Here is a 22697-nt window from a genome sequence, read left to right on the forward strand (position 1 = left end):
ACACGTGCCCAAGGACACGGAGCCGCGTAGAAGATTCCCGCTGCCTGTTTTCGATGTCGATGTATATAAGCATTCCTTATAAGCACGTGCGCGTCGCTGTCCTGCCGCTGGCAACTCGGGCCCACCGACATCCTGTACTCCGTCAAGTGGTTCAAGCAGGTTCAACAACTATTACACGGGCAATCGCATTTAGTACGAAGGATCAGATCAAACGAAGGCCATTTGTAATTCGCAATTTTGTTTCCTACATGGGTAACTATCAGAACTGTTTTCAAACCAATCAGGCCAATATAGATTCTGGTTTACTTACCATTTTTAGGGTTCCGTACCCAAAGAGTAAAAACGGGACCCTATTACTAAGACACCGCTGTCTGTCTGTCCGTCTGTCACCAGGCTGTATCTCATGAACCGTGATAGCTAGAGAGTTGAAATTTTCACAGATGATGTATTTCTATTGCCGCTATAATAACAAATACTAAAAACAGAATAAAATAAATATTTAAGTGGGGCTCCCATTCAACAAACGTAATTTTTTTGCCGTTTTTTGCGAGTCCGGCTCGCACTTGGGCGGTTTTATGTACCTACAGTGAGCTGCGTAATTATGAATGAATTCATTGATAAAGTCGCCATGCACTTTTGCAGCTGATGGTACACGTAAGGGAATAAGTATTTGAAATACATTTATATTTTTAGAAATAATCGCATTAAAAAAGTTAGATTTGTTGTTTTGTACCTATTACTATTCACTTAGAACACAAAATCGACGATTTCTCCAAAACCATCAATTTTTGCTGTACATACATGGAAGAAGGACGTCAGATTGGTAGCTTTGAGGTCATTTTTATTCATATTGAACGCGACACCGTATGTACTCAAATGTTGGAGGTCATATTAGCGCGAAATGTGTTAAATGATTCTCAAACCTAAAAAAATCGACTGTCTCTCTACTTAGTTGTGAGTACCAATCGGTAAGTTTAGGTTTAGTTAACGTAGGATATATAATATTAATTTATACCAATTCATTACAATAATTGGGCCTCATCACTCACTTGCATATTACATAATAGCCCTTGAATTATAAAAACATGTGACTTAAAATAAATTTATTAAAAAAATGCAATTTTGCATGCATCATACACGGTACCTACGGGCTACATTTTGCCTAAGGTATTAGAGTGACTATGCAAGATCAACAAACAAAGCTCAAATATCGTCTAAACAACTAAACAAACATGTGCATAGGTACAGATAGGTATAATTAGATTAATCCGGTCGAGTCGAGTTTGCTTAGGTCGTTCCGAGTGGAAACAATATAAAACTAGAGCGGATATTAAGCTGTGAAGAGGTTCAGGTGCAAATACAGTCCCACTCTGGTACGAGAGCCATTCCGTACTTTCTTTCATTTAGCTTCACCTACGTGGCCTACTCGCGGCTCTTCACGGCCGCTTGCTTTTGTTGTTTTATACCGGCCGGAGCCGTTTCATCCTGGCTTATTTTGTTAGGAAAATTGTTATAAAAATTGAGAGTAACGTAGGTGCGCTAAAAAGAAAACGGGTCCATTACAGGATCAATTCACTTATTTGTTGTAGGCCGCTGTCGGTCAAGCTCTAACCTAACTTTTAACTAGCGGGCTGAGCACGGTCGCATTTTCATCGCCTGTCACCATACCTGTCACTTTCTAACAAGTATGTAAGTGCGAAAGTGACAGGTGTAGTGACAGGCGATAAAAATGCGACATGCTGCCACCGTAGGTATTTTACGAGCAATTTCAAAAATAGTGATGTGATAAAAAAACTAAAGTAGCTAAAACAAGACCGAAAGAGATACAATATTTAATTAAATATGTGGCTCTTTCGGTTGTATAATTATACGAACGGGTCTGCCGCCACTTAATTTCATTCAGCATTTCTGCGATTTTTTTAATGGCGGTACACCCGTTTGTATAGTTAAATATGTGTTCAAAACGCCAAAGAGATACTAACTCGAATAATTATTGATCTTAAGAAACTTCATAAAAAAACAATTTTTTATACTAAGGAGTCCGCAAGCAACATTACGATTTTTTTACTGATCTAACCGCGATCGGACCGGTGTGCTTCAAAAGGCCGCGAGTTCGAAAAGTTTTCCTGTAACAAAAAAAAACAATGCTTTTAACAACTTTGAACATGTTTCAAAAATATGACCACGGAATTTGGAACATAAATTTTCAGCACGATCAAATCAAAAATAAAAAGAGGTCAAAGTGGCGGCTAACATTTAAGTAACTGCTGTAAGCGTTTACAACTTTGACATTGTATTAACTGAATTTTTGAATATCTTTGTAATTTTTTTAAGATCTTTTACTTGGTAGTCATTTATTTTCTAAAATTGCTGAAAAACAGAATCTGAAAGTACTGTGACAGCCTTGTTTTGTAGCAGCTTTTCATGCGACTTAACAAATAAACAATGCCCTACTATACTGAAAAGCTAGAATTATAAGTGTATAATTCAAGAACAAAACCAGCCGGTGAATGCAGCACGCTGATTTCATTAGAAGAGGTGTTCATACAGCTGGCGGGCGCATTGTTGTGAGGGCTGACAGCTTTCTTTCAGCTGCAGACCTCTTGTTTCACATGCCAGCGTAATACGAAATTGGAATGAAAATTTCGTTTGGATGATGTAGGTTTATATGTATACCTAAGCGCCACTTGCACCATCCCACTTACCCGGGGTTAACCGGTTAAACCGGTAACCCAGTGTCAAATTGTACTGGTAACCATGGTAACTCCAGGTTTAACCGGTTAACCCTGGGTTAGTGGGATGGTGCAAATGGCCCTTATTCGGGTAACGGTTCAATTTTTAAGGGTTCGTTGGCAATTGCGGCACTAGATTAATAGATTGAAATTATTTGCAACTAGGTACAATAGGTACTTTATATTATCGCACTTGTGTGTAATGTATGATAATGCGACTGAGTTAAGAAGGTAACTAATTGCTAATAATAAGTATGGACACGGAGCCATCTTAATTGGTCGAGTAATACTTTTTTTTTAAACCAACTAAACGGTTTTAAAAGTTCAAAGAGGTTTTATTTCACCAAACATAATTTATAGATTACATTCTCTCGTAAGTTACATTCATAAATAAACATATTTTTTCCTATTTGGTCTCAATCCATCGGTTATAAATACGAAAGTATTCGCCTTTTTAACATTTTTAGCACTTATTGGCTGTTTGTCGCAGTCGTTCGCGCCTTTGCCATGCGGGCGCAGTGAGATCGCGCACAGAAAAAAAATAACGCGCCATTTTCCTTCATTACAGCAGTAATCAAGGTAATCAAGGTAACGACCAACGTAGCACACTTGTGTCATAACGTACTACATTACGTTCATAAAATAATAATTTAAAAATAAATCCATTTGGTCTGGCTTTGCAGAGTACGAGCGCGCTGTAGGCAAGCTATTTAATTTTTTGAAAGAAAGAAGAAAGAAAGAGAATACATTTATTGCATAACCTTCATATTTTTAACGGTTTTTTATAATAGTATATACCACATTATTTATTAAAAAGTTGTTGGGTATTCGTAACGAGGTGGGAGCCATTTTGCTGAAGTAGATGGCCTGCGGTCTCTCAGCAGTGTTGAGGTTAATCATGCCCAACAAAATAGGTATAGTATGAATTTTCTTAAATGATTTTTAGGCCTCAGACCCTAATCCGTTAAACAAAAGCCTTTGTTTCTTTTATGGTAACGAGTTAGTTCCCGTTCAGTCAGTAGCGGTAGCATTGGTGGTTAGGGTGTGAGGCTTAAAAATCATTTGAGAAAATTCATACTATGCTAAAAATCGGTAGCGGTCCCGTAAAAGGCATATGAATAACCCCAACGAAAAGCCATTCTTAAGCCAAACAGTTTATTTGGTGATTATAAAAGTCTATAACAATTTTAATTAACCCTGAGGCATTAATTTCTTTTACCACTAAACCGTTATTTCTGATAAACTAGCACTTTTGACTTTATAGATACATTATTTATATTGAGGATTCATAAGTACCTACTACCTGTAGGTACTGTTAATTAATTGCAAGGTTTTAGCTTAATATATTTATTATATTATATCCAGTCGGATATAATATAATAATACACCAATCAATTGGTACATTCATAAAATTAAAGCCTTTGTTGCAACAAAAACCTTTGCAGTTAACACAGTTACGATTGTCAAGTTTAATTGGAAGCCAGACTCGTTAAATAATCAATCAATATTATTAGTTATGCGAGTACGTTATATGTCCAAGTACCTACCTACCTATCACCTAAACGCTGTTTACGTGTGATGTAACCATATACATCATATACATATATGTATCCTATCTCAAAACAAGGAATTAGGTTATTTTTTATTTTAAAAGAAATCATCAATTTCAAAGCGTTACCATACTTACTCACCTACCTAACCCACATACAAAAATACACGATGTGTGTAATCTGTTTTCATAGTTTTATTTCTTAAGTAACTATCGCGGTATTCGAAGACAATATTACCTTAACTAGTTTTGAATCCAATTCTCACCTACGGTGCACAAACTTGGTTTTTGATGGCGTGTCGGAGGTCCAAACTTGGTTAACTTGGGGTTTGCCAGCGAGCTATGGAGCGCAGCATAGGTGTAAAATTAATGGATTGTATCCGGAACACTACGCTGCGCTCCAGAGCAAAAGTAGTCGACGTAGCTCGGAAAGCGGCCAAGCTAAAGTGGGACTGGGCTGCTGTTTGGGTGTGGGGCACGTTTGCCGCATGCCGAGTGAGCTCTGGGCTAGGACCGCCACAGAGTGGCAGCCCTGCTCAAAACGAGGATTTGGAGACCACGTCGGCGATGGCGAGACGAGTTAGACTCCTTTTTAAAGGAATGGCCAGAGACTGCTCAAGATCGGGAATACTAGAAAAAGTGGGGGGAGGCCTTTGCCCAGCAGTGGGACGCTACAGGCTCCCAATAATAATACACATTTAGAGTAAACTGTCTATTTACAAGGGGTCTCTAAGTGTTGGCTTTGGCCCTACGCATGCCTACCAAATGTCCGGGACCCCATGGTCCCGAGATTATGTAAATGACAGATATAATAATAATAATTTTGAATTGTGTTTTTTTTAATATTCAGAGATCGAGTACAAATGGGGCTAACGTAACGCTCTTCCCGGCGATCCTGGAGACAGGCGGGCGTTACCGCTGCGAGGTGTCCGGTGAGCGGCCGCTGTTCCCCACGGTGTCCGACCACTCGGACATGACCGTCGTAGGTAAGTCTCACTAGAACCGGTGTTGCCGCTGCGTGGTTTCCGGCGAGCAGCCGTTGTTCCCCACGGTGTCCGAACACTCGAACATGACCGTCGTAGGTGAGTCTCACTAAGAACCGGTGTTACCGCTGCGAGGTGTCCGGTGAGCGGCCGCTGTTCCCCACGGTGTCCGACCACTCGGACATGACCGTCGTAGGTAAGTCTCACTAGAACCGGTGTTGCCGCTGCGTGGTTTTCGGCGAGCAGCCGTTGTTCCCCACGGTGTCCAACCACTCGAACATGACCGTCGTAGGTGAGTCTCATTAAGAACCGGTGTTATCGCTGCGAGGTGACCGGCGAGCGGCCGCTGTTCCCCACGGTGTCCGACCACTCGAACATGACCGTCGTAGGTGAGTCTCATTAAGAACCGGTGTTATCGCTGCGAGGTGACCGGCGAGCGGCCGCTGTTCCCCACGGTGTCCGACCAATCGGACATGACCGTCGTAGGTGAGTCTCACTAGAACCGGTGTTACCGCTGCGAGGTGACCGCCGAGCGGCCGCTGTTCACCATGGTGTCCGACCACTCGTACTTAACCGTCGTAGGTGAGTCTCACTAGAGCCGTTGTTACCGATTGTTTATTAAGATTTTCAACTACATTACTGCTGGTAAGAGGTATCGCATCCTATGGATGCTTGCAACCCCCAGGCATGCGCGTTACCAACCCTTTACCCATAAACGCCTGTAAGTACACTCTTTTTTAATATTGCCTCTTGGGAAAACATCCACAGGATTGCAATACTACTGTAAAGCATACGAGTCCCCAAATAATGAAAGTGTTTTTATTTTTACATTTCATTTTGCTTAAACAATATTTGAAATCCCTGGTATGAACGAGATTTTCATGTTATTATAATCAGATATTCATGTTTCACAAGTAAATAATGTTATTACAAGACATTTACTAGATTGAAAACAAATTCAATTGTATACACATTCATCATAAAGAATGCCAACTTAACAGGATGACATTTTACCACTTGAACATAATGATGTTAAATTTTCTTGTCAAAATAACCTAATGCTTTGCACAAAGCTAAGTAATCTCGGAAAGATAACACAAAATAAACTGATGCTTTGCACAAAACGTACTTACTACAAATTTATTCCAAATTGGATTAAAGCTTCGCAGCGTTAAGGTTTTCTAGTATTCCAATGAACTGAATTTTCGTATCAGGTTTTGTTTTCAACAAATGAGGGCTATGAGTAGATTAGCTTAGTTTAGCTCAGCACTAATGCAAACGGGTTACGTATGTTTGGTTTAAATTTGTTTACCAAATATAGCTACTTCGCAGAATTCTAGTAAAATAGTCTTTTACCAGATTTTAGTTGCGATAGTTACCAAAAACGGTGCTGTATTACAGAGATTTTAAAAATTATTTTTTTCAGCTCTTCCGAACCACGGACCCACAATTACAGGGTCCAAGCTTCGGTATCAGATCGGCGACAGAGTGCAGGTAAAATTCATGCACATTATTAACTAACTAATATTTATAGATTCAGTTACTTGAAAACAATAGTAGATTGTGCCAAGGGTGGAAAATGAACCATTTACCCGAGATATTTAGACATAACATCAATGAAATTAAATTAGTTGAAGATTACGGTAAAATTTGAACAATTCGAAAAATTGAAAGTTTTGCCAGGCGTATTTAAATTAGAATTATTTTCCACCCTAGGGTGGGAAAAGCAATTTTCCACCCGGCTATCAGCCTATGAAAGGTGAACTTTCCGAACAGGAGAGATGAAAACATAATTAAAAGTCGCTCGGTAGGCCATGTTGTTTTTACTCGCTCACTAAATTGTAGCCGCCTACTTCTGCTATTATAAATTTGTATCCACAAATTTTATCTGTAATTGTTCCTGTGTTGATTTTAATTTTATAAGTAGTAATCTGTGAACGATGTTGTTGGTCTCACACTTTATACCTACTCTAATTCCTTGCTGAAATCTTGTGTGTTCTGTATTTTGTCCCAAATAAATTAAAGAAATAATAATTTGCTGCATCTTTCATCTCACCTATTATATTATATTAATTCGCTGAATTTCAGGTAATTATTTTAAAACAGAAACTTTATGACTGACCTTTTAGAACGTAATCCATACTATCCATATTAATATTATAAATGTCTGTCTGTCTGTTACCTCTTCACGCTTAAACTGCTGAACTGATTTAGTTGAAATTGGGTATAGGGATAGTTTGAGTCCCGGGGAAGGACATAGGGTAGTTTTTATCCCAGAAGTCATGCCTTAAGGGGGTGAAAAGTGGGGGGTGGAAGTTTGCATGAGGAATCGATAATAAGCAGATGGGATAAAAAATAATACCCCAAATTACTAACTCCACGCAGACGAAGTCACGGGCAAAAGCTAGTGATTAAGAAACGACTTCAGAAGAGCAAGTTTTCTGTTAAATGGAAGCTCATTAACTTTTTTTTATAATAATCTCTAAACATAGCAAAATTAAAGGACTCATAACAATTTATTGCCTACGCTAATTGAAGATAATGAAGATACAGAGTAGATCAGACTAAAATAGAAAACACTGCTTTTGAAAACCGACACTTACTGCTATGCATGGTGGGGCAGAGCACAGCGCAGTTTCAACATGTATCTATCTACTAACTGTATAGAACCCTGTTAGTTTAGCTAATAATAATTTTACAGGCTTACCATGGTTTGAAGCGCACATGTTCCTTTAAAATTACTTTTTTTACATACAAAGACAAATATAAAATTGTAAATGCTACTGTAGTTTGTAATAGCTAGTTTGTCAGCGATTTGATGCAATTGTTATGCTTATAAATGTAATAAATAAACAATTAAACAACCGGCTTCGGCTAGCCGTCCGTCGCTGTCAGTTACGTACGAGGTACGAGCTTATTGAATCCGGAACTAGCGATAACGAGTTAAAACCCCTGTAACTGGGTTGAATCAGTGAGATTGTCTCCTGTTGTATTTTTTTTTTATTACATCTATGGTCAGGTGAACTGCACGTCGGGCCGATCGCGGCCGGCGACGCGGCTGGCGTGGTACGTGAACGGCGAGCCCGCGCCGCCCGCCGCTCTGCAGCCGCCGGTACACGAGACGCATCCCGACGGGCTCGAGACCACCAGCCTCGAGCTCGACTTCAAGGTCAAGCCAAAGCACTTCAGAAGGGGGGATTTGAAACTTAAGGTACGTTCTACAAGCCTTAGGTTCACGCCTAGGTAACCCATAAGCTCTATTTGCACTGTGCATGACGGCGACGCCACCTTGGCAGCGACATCTGTCATTTTAAATGTAATCCCTTGATAGTTCACACTTTTTCCACACCACGCGTTGTCATCGCTTCACACATAACTAATAACAAGGCTTGCGCTGGCTATTGTTTTATCATGCGTTGCATACACGTTGGCTAAAAGATAAGTGCATTCCCGTTGCCTGGGAGGTTTTGGGATTATATTGAGCAACTTTTATTATGAGACCCACCTCGAAATCGCGGAACAACATTTTGGCTGGTAAATTTTCTATGGAAGGGTAATTTTTTTTTCGCGATTTCGTGGTTGGTCTCATAGTAAAAGTTGCTCAGTATAATCCCAAAACCTCCCTGGCAACGGGAATGCACTTCAATTTTTGCCACTGTATAATAAAATATAACATATATAACTTAATTTAATAACTCATTATTTTTATTAGGTTACCTACGTTTCGTTGTTAGCAAAATTAATTATAGGTTTCGAAAATAGGATAAGCTTTGACATTGGAATTAGTGGTTCCCGGAACTCGATCAGGGGACGGAGCCTCGTTCTGTTTAGTCCATTATCTTTTTACGAACGATTATATTCAATCAGCGGTTGGCGCTGGACGGGATGTTTCAACTAGTACCCTGTTGCACTGCCAATATGATACGTACCTAATATTCAGTCTGTGGTATATAAAACAAAACGGGCTTTAGGCTGAATTTATCAGAAATTTTGCACGGTAATCCTTATAGTCATGACACGGAATATAATATCCCATCAAAAACATTACATGTAAAAAGATGCAAGTCTCGCACAGCAGTTCTTCTACTACAAAAAAGTTTTGAGATGTAATGTGAAACCAAGACGGTTATTTTAGTCAGTGCCAGGGGGTGTTAAAACCGTAAGAATATTAGATAACTTTTTTTTAAATACATATAATGATTTGGCAATCGCACGGCTACATAGTGACATAAGGATAATTCGTCAACTACTTATTTAAAATAATCCTAATTGAACATAGCGGTAGTCCTAACGACATGCAGTTTGATCAATACACATACGAGTACAAGTAAAGCATTGTGTGCGATTGCCAAGTCATTATAATTATGTATTAAAAAAATAAAGGTATCTAATATTCTTACGGTTTTAACACCCCCTGGCACTAACTAAAATAACCGACTTGGTTTCACATTAGGGTACACTACATAATTCCGAAGTATGTTATGCCGAATATCAGAATGCCGAATTTTATTATTCCGGTTTTTAAATGCTCGACCTATATAAATTCCGACTGTCGTAATTACGAATGATGAAAATCACGAAGCTTTATATTTCCGAAAAGCCGAAAAGCCGAATTTTGTAAATTCCGAACCATATAATTCCGATTATAACAATTCCGATGGTGACAAACACCGAATTTAACAATTACGATTTTTGAAATCACGAATTCCGAATTGCCATTATTCCGAAATTTTAAATTCCAAACCACATAATTCCGATTATAACAATTCCGACAGTGAAAAACACCGAATTTAACATTTACGATTTTTGAAATCACGAATCCCGAATTGCCATTATTCCGAATTTTTTTATTCCGAATTGACGTTATTCCTATTTTAAATATCCCAATTATTAAATTTCCGAATAACGATATTCCGAATTTATTGTTAAATACATGAAGGTACCTACGTCATTAAAGTAAGCAGTAATGCCTTTTAACATTTCCTATTTTACATAATATAATAGATGGACACTCACAAACACAATTTTTTTACACAATTATGCGCTTTAAACATTAGTAATAAGGTAGCCTTCAAATCCATATCATTTTGTCACACCCATTTTCTGTAAGCAGGTCCCTTCTGTGGGGGGTTGCAGTTCTAAACTAACCTAAACCTATACTTCTCTAAAAACAATTCTTTTCAGTGGGGGTCGCCGTTCTAACCTAACCTAACCCTGCACTTTTCTGGCGACAGTTCGTTTTCTTGAGGGTCGCAGTTCTAATCTAACGCACTTTTCTAGCAACAATTCGTTATATTGAGCGTCGTAGTTCTAACCTAACCTAACCCACTTTTCTGGCAACAGTTCATTTTCTTGGGGGTCGCAGTTCAGCCGAATTTATTTATGCCGAATTTTTATGCCAAAAATATTTTATGCCAAATTTTAGAATGCCGAATTTAACGTGATGCGGCACGACAGGCACCCGTAATAATCATTTGAATATCACGAAATTAATTTTTCCGACCTTACAAAATACCGAATTTCTGAATTCCGAATTATTTTATTTCCGATCGGACAATGTTTTTTTGGAATTTAAGAATTCGAAAAACATTTTTTTCGGAAAAGAGTTAAATCGGAACTTTAAGCTTTCGGTCAAAAGACAATCGGATTTTAAATTTTCGGAAATAGCACATTCGTGATTTCCTTCCATCGTGTTTTTAAAAATATTTTCATATTTCGGACTCATAAAAATCGGGATTATGAAAATCGTTATAATTCGGAAAAAACATATTTCGGAATATTTGGGTGTTCCCTTCACATTACATCTCAAAACTTTTTTGTAGTAGAAGAACTGCTTTGCGAGACTTGCATCTTTTTACATGTAATGTTTTTGATGGGATGTCATTTCTTTTAGTAGGCAGTCCTTCATTTCGTGTACTAATATCCATACCATACTCATACTATGTATACACATATCATAATTATACTCATCTTCATTACTCACATTGTACAACGTAGTGGACCTTATAACCTACTAATTGTAGGAACTGCAAACGTAACTTTGTTATTGTATAGGATTACGAAGTTACTTGTACAGTTATTAAATCTTTAAAACGTGACTGATATTGCAGTATTTTCAAGTTTTTATTGGCATAATACGCTAAAAACTAATTACGTTTCAAATTTGGAGCTTGTCTGTCTGCTAGAAGTACCTTAGAATTATGATGATCGTGAGTGTGTCAGTGACAAAACTAAGGAACTTTGACATGCAATAATTCTTAAACTAAATGTTCAAATTACATGATATTGAGAATATATCTAAATCAAGTTATGCTCTATACGTCACTGAAAATTCAGGGTTCTAGCTTTAGCTATCACAAAATTACAGTATGTTGAAAATGGCCTGAGTGGCTTCGAGAAAAGATTGTTTTGCTGCCGTGCCCCCCGATATTCAAACGTTTGATTAGTGATATCAGTAATTTTTATGATATGGTTAAACGAGTACGATTTCATGTGATTTAGTAGGTATTGAATTATTGATGATCTCGATTATATTCATTAAATTACCATGTAGCCGCAAAACCTTTGATTTTATCCCAGACAGCGGCTATTTGAATTTTACAGTTCAACTAACAATTGAATAATTAGATCAGAAAGTTCAGGGGCCACCGGAATGTCACTTGTTTAAATTGATCGTAGTCCTACTTTACAATGATGAATTGATGAATCATTGTTAGAATAGTCATTATTAATTTAGACAACTTTTAATAACATCTAAATTATTTCTGAACTGAACTCGACTATATAGGTACTCGTACTGTACAGTCGCCATCAGATATATCGGAGCGGCCGAGGCGCTCACAATATCTGAACACGCCTCTATTGTCAGGGCGTTAGAGTGCGTGTTCAGATATTGTGAACACGTTGTCCGCTCAGATATATCTGATGGCGACTGTACCTATGCATCTAAAAATCCATAATAGCTGATAAGTATTCCTGTAGAAATATAGATTTTCTAAATATCCTTTAACAAAGCCCCTATTATTTATAAGATTATTAAGATACAATGTGACTGATACCTATAAAACACAAAATTAAAAATATTGGATGAGCTTCTGCTCTCGACTTCCTTTACATATAATAATGTTTTTTGTGATAAAAAGTACATGTTCTATCCTTCCTCAAACAAAGAATATCTGCTTACCAAATTTTATCTAAATCGCTTCAGCGGTTTAATCGTGAAGACTGTGAATAGAAGACAGACATACTTCCGCAAAACGCCTCGTCGGCGTCGGTCATCTTGTGTTTGTGGTTAGTTCGAGTACCTACGCCTAATAAAACCCTAGGCCTATATAATTAACGTGCATGTCAACATGACGAGTAACCGATGAATCTCTTTCGAGTAAATCTCCTCTTTATAAGTAAATAACGTTTTCACATCACCTATTCGAAAAACGGGCGTTTTCTTCCCCGCTAGGAGGGATCAAAGTGGCACTTTTCTGATTTAGGAGATGTTTTTTTTTTCTTTTTTGCATACTATTTTTTAGGTCAAATAATATTTGGAAACATAATAATTTCCTTACCTATATGTGATATGAAAAACAGTATGTCACATGGTAGCAAAATTATTTCCACCTTGGGCGTTAACACTTGAATCACTCACTTCGCTTAGGATTCCATTTTAGAATCCTTCGCTACGCTCAGGATCCAATTATAGAATCCTTCGCTTCGTTCAGGATTTAATGTACGCCCTCGCCGTAAATATGACATTTTGCTCCCTTGTCACACAATCTACTATTTTGGTATGACTTAGCCTTTATGATTTTTTTCAAATTTTTTGGACATGGGTCTAAAAAATTGGAAAAACACAATACATTCAATGAAAACTATAGCAAACATGATGAGATTGAAGAGTTAAGTTGTTTTTGAGTTATTGCAAGTCTTCCCTACTTAGTAAAAAGACGTACAAAGCGCTGCGAAGGTACGTACCTCCCTTTGGCTTGTTGTGATACTGACTAATAGCCCCCGTTCAAGGCAGCCTTTTGTGACGGACGGGTAACTACAGAATCCTACACTGAGCGTGGCCCGACATACTCTTGGCCGGTTTTTCTTTTTAAATTGGGTCTCTATTGTTTCCCATAAAGTTTTAAGGCATAATGTTTGTCCGCATTTTCGTTAGTCATACTTTCCTCCCGCCGCACCGCTACTGTCCTGCCGCAAAACCACAACTCGGCTGCAGAGGACAGGGAGAACGGAAGATCGTAACACCGACACTCCTCTTCCTCTGCAGCCCCACCAACGCCGCTACAGCGGAACGGCCCCGCCGAGTTCGCAGGGGATAGGGAGAGTGGCGCATCGAAATACCATCACTCCTCTTCCCCTGCGATCCCACCTCGGCCGCCGAGGATAGGGAGAACGGCTTACCGCAATACCGACACTCCTCTTCCTCGACGGTCCACCTTCGGCGCATCACAAGCGGGCTAAACCAGCCCACTTGGAGCGTCCTCCTCGGGCCAGCTCGCGCCTCAAACAGGCCGGCCCTGGTTGCCTCTTCCCTTCACCGTGGGTGACCAAGCCACGGTTACTAAGCCCCTCCACCACGATAAGGTGAGCAACCCGCGGGGTGACCATAAAACAAACCTAACCTAACCTATCTTAAGGTGACTGTCCATTTGTGACTGCCGCTGCACTGCAGTTGCGACGTTACGCGGTCCAGCACTACTGTAGCAGCACGACTGCTGCTGTTGCGGCGTGCAGTCGCGACAGCGTTCGTTGATGGCTTGTCAATGTCAAGTCATATAATGTCAGACGTACAAATAAAATACTTATTTTAGTTTTGTATTTTTAACGAGAAGAAGCGAGTGACGATAATGCTACATGTTACATGAAAAAGAAGACCAGTTTGCCTTTCTACAATAGTACAATAGTCAGAGTCCGACGAAGGCAGCTACGCAATATTAATATAAAATCTGATATTTAATGGTGATCGTTTATTCAGGGAATATTGCCGACACTATATTGCGTCCCTGCTACGTAAGTCGAGTCCGCCTAAATGTAATATGCCGCGAGAGGAGTTTAAGGCTTTACGGGAGCTCCGAGATAATTTGGATTTGTTGGTATTGCCAGCGGACAAAGGAAACGCGACGGTTATCGTCGACACTTTAGCGTACGAAGATAAGTTGGTTCACTTGTTGAGTGATGAAACCACTTATAAGAAGGTGAAGTACAACCCTACGTCTAGAGTGACGACCAAGGTCAACAAGGTGTTGCAAGGTTTACCGGACAAAAACTTAGGTAGCCGACTGCGTCCTCTGAACCCGACATCTCCAAAAATCTATGGTTTGCCTAAAATCCATAAGCCTGAATGGCCATTAAGACCTATAGTCAGTCAGATTGACTCGCCGACTTATAAGCTTGCCCGTCATTTATCGTCGGTATTACTGGAATTCACAGGCAAGTCTTCGAGTTATGTAAAGGATTCGAGGCATTTCGTCAACCTGTTACAGGATATCCAACTAAAGGAGGACGAACTCATGGTGAGTTTTGACGTCACGTCTCTGTTCACCAATGTGCCGGTGGATGAGACGATTAGGATTATTTCTAACCTCGTAAGTCAAACTAGTTTGCCTGCCGTGTACATGGAAGCAATAGAGTTATGTCTGAAGTCGGGATATTTAATGTGGCACGGGGAATATTACCTTCAGGTTGATGGAGTGGCCATGGGCTCACCGATAGCTCCTGTGACCGCCAATATCTTTATGGAATGGTTTGAAGAAAATGCTTTAAATAGCGGGCCTGTTAGACCTAGATATTGGTGGCGGTATGTTGATGACGTCTTCGCTATTGTCTCGAAAAACAGCCTAAGGGATCTCACGGAGCACCTCAATACCAGGCATCACAAGATCCAGTTCACAGTGGAGGAAGAAAACGAAGGAAAGCTGCCGTTTCTGGATGTCTTGGTTATGCGTAAACCTTGTGGGCGGATACAAACCACAGTGTATCGTAAACCAACACATACAGATCGATATCTGAGGGCAGATTCGCACCATCATCCGTGCCACTTATCTTCTGTGCCCAGAACACTGTTTAATCGGGCCTTGAACCTCTGTGATCCACAGTACTTGGACCATGAGCTGGGTCACGTGAGGCGGGTATTGGAATGCAATGGCTATAACTGGAGGCAGAGTTATCGTGTTGCGAACGCATCAGCGCGTCCCCGTTTAACTACGGCAGAGAGATTGCCCCTATACCTACCTTACATTAAGGGCGTGACGGATAAAATCGGACACTTATTACGCCGGAGATACTGCATTAAGACGATTTTCCGTCCTCATATGAAGCTAGGACAGGTGCTGCGTTCGCCAAAGGATAGGGAGCCTTTGAACAGTCCGGGTGTATACATGATTCCTTGCTCCTGTGGGAAAAACTACATAGGAGAGACGGGCCGAAACATTTCCACCAGATTGTCCGAGCACATACGTAGTATGAAGAACAGGGATAGCCGGGGTTCTGCGGTGACGGAACACGTGTTGGATTCGGATTCGACTCACTATATACGTTTCGATAAGGTAACTGTGCTAGCGAAAGAAAAGTTTGTGATTCAGCGAAAAGTACGGGAGGCTATCGAAATTGGTCGTCATCCGAATTTTAACCGTGATTGTGGTTGGTCAGTGCCTCCGAGCTGGAAAACTGTTTTGGGTACTACGTCGGTGGACAGTGTGGACGAACCATTAGCGAATGACGTAGTGAGTGTTGTGTGCAACCCATCATTTGACAATATTGCCGTAAACGAGGGTAGTTTCTCGCCCCCCCTGCCGCCACCGGCGCCCGCGCCGAGTCATCGGGCGCGGAGGGCTGCGGCCCGCAGTCTGCGCCGGTCCGTCACCGTCGACGCAAGCTCCTGATGACGCTCCTCGGTACGGAGTGAAACATGTCGAGCGTTTTCGACTTAAAACACGTGAGTGACCCGTCATTAATATATTTAAAAATATTATTCTTAACATTAAGGTAAGATCACATTGTGAAATTTTCTTCCCCATCCTCTTGCCTGAATGCGTGACCACCGCACACAGCAAGCCGACGCAAACGGGACTCATGTAGTTCGTGATATATACTACTTAATCCACCTGCATCAAGTATAGGTACCTACTCGGCCGTCAGAAACGTGCGGCTGGATTTAGAAGTCTGTGATAAACGTCCCCTCAAAACCATGCCAGGTAGGCTCTTTATCAGGTCTTTCATTGATTTCTGCAGTGATTCGTGGGTTCCGGAGATGGCGATGCGACACGTAACAATAAATTATCCAATGGTGGGCAGACAGTCGTTCCGTATTAGCAAAGTATTACAGATTTATCTTTCTAAGTATTCATATTAAGCCAATTTTACTTTCTTTAGGTACCTAACAATGAAGTATGATGAATAAAATAATTTGTAAGAGCTATAAGTAATTGCGCAATTTACACTTCATATTGTCCAGTTTCGTATTTCAAACTGAAACACAAATTTAAATCTTATAATTCCTCTCGTGTTGCAGGTGTCCCACTCTTCATGATATGACCGCACCATCCATATAAAACTTGACGGGCGAGACAAGAAATCCTTAAGCGATAGAAAGAACTTTTAATAAATTAATTTGAATAATAAATGGTTTCCTCGTGTTGGTGTAATGAAAAATTACGTGTTGCACTGTAACAAAGTTTGTTTAACCCTCATGCCTTGAGATCCCCGCAACTGTCAATATTCTAAATTTTAAAGCATTCGCTTCTCTCGTAGTTCAATTTTGTATCCTTTCGTACGTTTGGGTATCAATACCATGAGATATTAAACAACATCTTTGCCCCTTGTAATAAAAATTAATGATTGCTTCTTTTATTTAGCTCAGGAATGGCTTTGCAATGACAAAATGAGAAAGTGTCACCATAAACGACATTATATAATTATAGTTTGTCAAAGGACTGTCTCATTTCAAACATTAGATGACCAACTATACTATGATATTACGACTAGAGTTGCCAGGAATATTCGCAACTATTCGGTATTCGGCCTATTCGGCCACTTTGCCGAATATTCGGTATTCTATTTGCCTCTCTATCGCTCGTGCCCTGTCGAGCTTATAGGCCTTATGGCTATCTTCGCAAAACTACGAAAAAATATAAGAACAGTTTATATAATGAATTTATCATGAAATGTTAAAAAAATCACATAGGAAAATATAGGGACTGTCTCAATTGAAACAGACAGAGAGAATCATATACTATCTTTGTCTTGGGCTAGTATACTATAGCACCCAAAGGAAATGGATGAGTAGATTTTTGGTTGTTCTTATTTACTGACAGATTTGGTTTGCCCTTCGAGCAACACGGAAGGGAGTCGGCATTCGCACTATTTCCCCTCTGTCGAGGTACAAGATCAATTGTGCATGCATACAACTAGCGCGGTACGTACAACACACACCTCGTGTTGCACACAATAATTGTGTAATGCGCTCTTTATTATAAAGAGATCGAGGTGTGCAAGACTTGTCTTTGACGTGTGTCATTTTCTATGTATTTGTGTCATCATTAGAGATTGGATTTTGTAAGTAGTGAGTGAGAAGTGCGACTGTGTGCACGTTTTCCTCCGTAAAAAATGGCAGAACGATTTGTACGGTAAGATATCGCTTGGGCTCCTCCCTTCCGACGTGTCGGAAGCCGGTGTTGCTCGAAGTGTTTGCCAGACTATAGTTAACTTCCGAATTTGACGCTCTCTTTTCGGACCTATCATTATAGTTTCCTGACTGGCTCTGTGACATGGCTCAATTTAGGAGGATATTATCAAACGGAGCCGCCACGTCTGTAATTTGTGGTACAAAAACGTCTGCCAATTTTTGCGGGGGAGGGGAACGTCAAATGTATACGTAACGTCAAAATAGCCATATCAGATAAACGTCAGTCCATACATTGTGTATGACCATTGGCCGACGATTTTCGACAGAGGGGAATGCCAATGGCTACTCCGTTTTGTTATATCCTCCTAGGGCTCAATATAGATTAGCAAAAAAGTTTACAGTAGGTACAGTCGCCATCGGATATATCGGAGCGACCGAGGTGCTAAAAATATCTGAACATGCACTCTAGCGCCTTGGCAATAAAGGCGTGTTTAGATATGTGTGACCTCCTTGGCCGCCCCGATATATCTGCGATATATGGCGACTGTACCATCGGGATTCTTTGTCCGTGGGTGTAATAAGCTCCTTAGAACGTAGTGGTTATATCCTCTTTGCTTAGAACTACTAATATCTGTGACCAAAGACATTTCAGTGCAGGTGACAGATTTGACGTGCGGTCTGCAGCCGCAGTTGCAATAATACACCAAATACGCAAAAATGGCCATGCTACGTGCGGTCGGTCTTGTCATTCATTTTACTATGGAAATTGACAATAACACCGACGTGTCGGAGCAGTAGTGCAGCTGCGGTCGGGAAAACGTTAAAATCACCATATTACGTGCAGTCGATATCGTCATTCATTTTACTATGGAAATTGACAATAACACCGACGCGTGCAGGCCGCTGCAGTAGTGTCGGTGCAGTCGCGCAGCTGCGGTCAGAAATGGACTGTCACCTTTAACCTTACGAAAATCCTGAAAAGTTAACCGTTTCAGAATTATGACTAATGATAATCTGACAACCATTACATTATGACTTTCAATAATTATGTTAAAGTTAAACAAAGAATATGAGAATATGGAGGCGCACCTGGTGGTTTTGACTGGGCAACTTGTGTGTTGACCTGGGGGGCGATTTTAGAATTTCGAGCGCTCAATTTCATCACTCGAAAATCTGTAGAAAATGGCGAATTGATATTTTTGAAATACGAGCAATAGAAATTGGGAATCTAGTGGTATTGAGCACTCGTTTTCAATTCTATTAGTAGAATTTAAATACCTAATACATGAGATATATTGAAGGAAACCACAGGAAATCGATCGCTCGGACTTCAAAAATCGGCCCCCTGTATGTTGTTTAGGTCCTTTTTAGTTGTAGGTTAATTAGTAAACGAGTAAATACTAACACTAGTTATTAGGTACTTAGCTTAAGATAAAGTAGCAAAACCTATGGATTATTTGATCTGAAATAAATGAGTGTTTAATTTAATTTAAAGGGACCCCTTTTAAATTACTTAAAATCTGTCTATCATAATAAGTTATTATTTTTAAGAGGGTTTCATTTATTGTTCAAATATTTATTTTAATTGAAATTCGATCCTCGTCCGCCTTGTTGCTACGGCCACGGCTCACAAAGGGAGCCTGAGGTCTGCTCGGCAACTTGATCCAAAGAATTGGTGTAGTGTAGGCACTAATGATTACGAAAGTGGCTGCCATGTGACCCTTCAACATACAGGGAAAAACTTACCCTCATTGGGATTCCGTCACGGAAATAAGTTATTAGGTAAAATATAATAGTCCGATTAATAATCTATTTTATTTAAAATTCCCATTAAAACCAAGCGTTACGTAAATTCAGAAAATACAATATTAAATGTTCAATATACTCGTTGTCCAATTTTCGGAACTGAATATTTGAACAATAGGAAGTCCATTTGAGGAATGAGCGTCAAAGGACTGATTATGCTATTGTTTTCCCAGGCTGCTAAAGCTATATCTGGGGGCACGGTAGTGCCCCCGCCAAGTCGAGCAAAACAAAGAGGCACGGTGGGGTATATAAAACATATATTGTGCTTTTCAATGGGTTGGTTTTTTGAAATACAAATACAAATTAATTTATTTCATTACTTTTTACAGCTTTTCTTAGTTATAGTATAAGGGTTAGGTAGGTAATTAGTCCATCTTAAGTATAAAGAGCAAGTAGGTATTGGTAAGTATTTATCTATACATTTTATTGGTGTAAGTAATGAAGGTGGAAAGATGCTTGGGCACCTGATACGACACGACGAATTTATCAAAAACATCATAGAAGGGAAAGTTGAAGCAAAGAGGAAGGAGGGAAGACCAAAGAGAGCGTACATGCATCAAATAAAGGAAAAACTCAACGTCGTGTCGTATCAGGCTGTCAAAGAGAAGGCAGAGGACCGCGAAACATGGAAATTGCTCCACCGACAAGAGACTTACTCTTAAGTATATGATGATGATGAAGTAATGAAAAAGGTGCGGGTACAGAAACCCGCCCTTGGTCAGCTAATGCTGCTGGCTTGGAAATGTATTAAGATTATATTAGAAACTATGCAATTAACATAAACAAAAGAACATTAGAAGGTAACAATTGTAACAATATTTTTTGAAGGCGGTTCCCTTTTTTTTAACATATGATATAAAGTTATTTTGGTTTTGTTTTTGTATTTAAAGTATTTTAAAGAATTATTGCAAGTCAAAGCTCCTTAGTTTTGTCACTGACACATCACGATCATCTTAATTCTAAGGTACACTACTTACTTCTAGTAGAGCTTATTGTGTGTCTACTTTGAAACGTAATTAGTTTTTAGCTTATTAAGTCAAGGAAAACCTAAAAATATTCCAATATCAGTCACGTTTTAAAGATTTAATAGCTGCATAAGTAAGTTTGTAATCCTACTATATTACAAATACCTATATATGCGATAACAAAGTTACTTTTGCAGTTCCTACAAATAGGAAGAGTAAAGGTATAATATACACTACGATCTACGATGTGAGTATGAAAATGTGTATAGTTATGATATGTGTATAGTATGAATGAGTATACGAGTACAGTGTGGGATGGGTATAAGTATGGTATGAGCTTTGATAAAAGTGGTAGCTGACGCTGACGTACAAGAAATAGTACCCGAAAAGAAGGACTGCCTACGAAAAGAGATGAGACCCGATCAAAAACATTACCTACATGTAAAAAGATGTAATTCTCGCAACGCAGTTCTTCTACTAAGTTCAAAAAAGTTTGGAGATGTAGGTAATATGAAACCAAGTCGGTTTATTTGGTCAGTACCAGGGGGTGTTAAAACCGTAACAATATTAGACACCTTTATTTTTTTAATATACAGCGTGGAAAGAATGAATGGGCCCTGGAGGGAAAGTACCTCAAAACCTTAAGTTAGCTCAATTTGCGTAAAGCAAACATTCTTTTATTTTTGAAGATGAACAAAACTGCATTCAAAGATTGTATCACTGTATATAATGACTTGGCAATCGCACGTCTACATAATGAGTTAATGACATAAGGCGTGACTTACAGGCCTACTCGAATGTATGTACCACAATGACAACTAAATGATGTCATTCAGTTATCGTGCATTTCGCTAATAGGTACTTGTCCATACATGGTTTGGAGCGACCGTAGCGCTCGATAACTAAACGACATAATTTAAATATCATTCTGATGTTAGTTAGTGTAACAAAGCCTTAACTAAACGAAAACGGAACTAAGCAAATTCATTTTCACCTTTCACCTCAGCAGCTCGAACAAGGGTACTTTGCTGTTTGAAAACAGTAAGCGAAATCGCATTTTGCTCACTGAGTAAGACAAAATGACATTCAAGTGACCTTTATATTGGAATGTCATTTCAACGTGCGGGGCCTATACAAGATCGAAATATTTGGATTCTCTTCCCTCTAGACTTATATCGGGATATAGACCGTGATTACCTTTTGTATCGGGAGCTCATAAACAATACAAGAGGTAATCACGGTCTATATCCCGGTCGATATAAGTCTAGTGAAACTGACTAGAAATATAGTATCCGTGAATAATTTAAAACTCTTATTCTATTCCCTCTGTCCCTTTCACGTCATTAGCAAAAAGAAAGAGACAAAAAAAGTTCAAATGTCATTCAACGGTATATTAACGGTTTATCTGGGGGCACGGCCGTGCCCCCGCCAAGACGAGACAAAGAGCAACATATCTTTTCTCGGCACGTTTCGTCGTATTTTCGAACCCTCGTAGTTTTGGGCTTGGACAATGCTAGAGAGCTGAATTTTTTTGTATACCATGTACTTAGTAGACTTATCAAAAACACCAAGTTTTATTAAGCTACCTATTATACTTAAAATTTTATAGTACCTTAATGTTCACTGTCCAAAACACATGAAATTCGCGTCATAGAAAATACAGACTACTTCCTGAAGTCTTAGAATGCTGAAATTTGGCATGTAGAGATGGTTCGGTATGCAATCACATATGGTGACCAGAAATATGTAACTTTTGACCTGCATCCCCTTAAAATGGGGGTGCCTAAAAATACCCATAAACCTGAAAACATTGGTTCCTGAAGTCCTAGAATCGTGAAATTTTGTGTGGTAGTAGTGATCGGAATGCTAATAAAAAACAACAATAAAAAAATGCAAAAAAAAAATCAGTACAGATTTGAACCAGGTTGACGTAAACCAGCCAAGTAGCGCCCTCTATATTGGCACTGTTTCTTGCACGAATTGATAAACTAGTGAATATGAAATGACAGCTCTTTAGTATGAAGACCAGTGTCGCCA

At 39.4% G+C, this 22697-nt stretch overlaps 2 protein-coding genes across 2 annotated transcripts in view; both read left to right on the forward strand.

The window, feature by feature from the left end:
* Positions 1–17898, forward strand: part of LOC134743612 (E3 ubiquitin-protein ligase TRIM9) — a 381810-nt gene extending 363912 nt beyond the window's left edge. Inside the window, exon 10 of the mRNA XM_063677178.1 lies at positions 17836–17898. The gene's annotated coding sequence lies outside the window, so the exon portion shown is untranslated. The remainder of the gene's footprint in view (positions 1–17835) is intronic.
* LOC134744093 (uncharacterized) overlaps positions 1–22697 on the forward strand; it is a 143593-nt gene that overhangs the window by 113075 nt on the left and 7821 nt on the right. Inside the window, exons 4-6 of the mRNA XM_063677780.1 lie at positions 5132–5267; positions 6691–6758; positions 8284–8475. Coding sequence (XP_063533850.1) covers positions 5132–5267; positions 6691–6758; positions 8284–8475 — 396 coding nt within the window. The remainder of the gene's footprint in view (positions 1–5131; positions 5268–6690; positions 6759–8283; positions 8476–22697) is intronic.

Source organism: Cydia strobilella, chromosome 1 (genome assembly GCF_947568885.1).
Source record: "Cydia strobilella chromosome 1, ilCydStro3.1, whole genome shotgun sequence".
In the NCBI taxonomy this organism is placed as follows: Eukaryota; Metazoa; Arthropoda; class Insecta; order Lepidoptera; family Tortricidae; genus Cydia; species Cydia strobilella.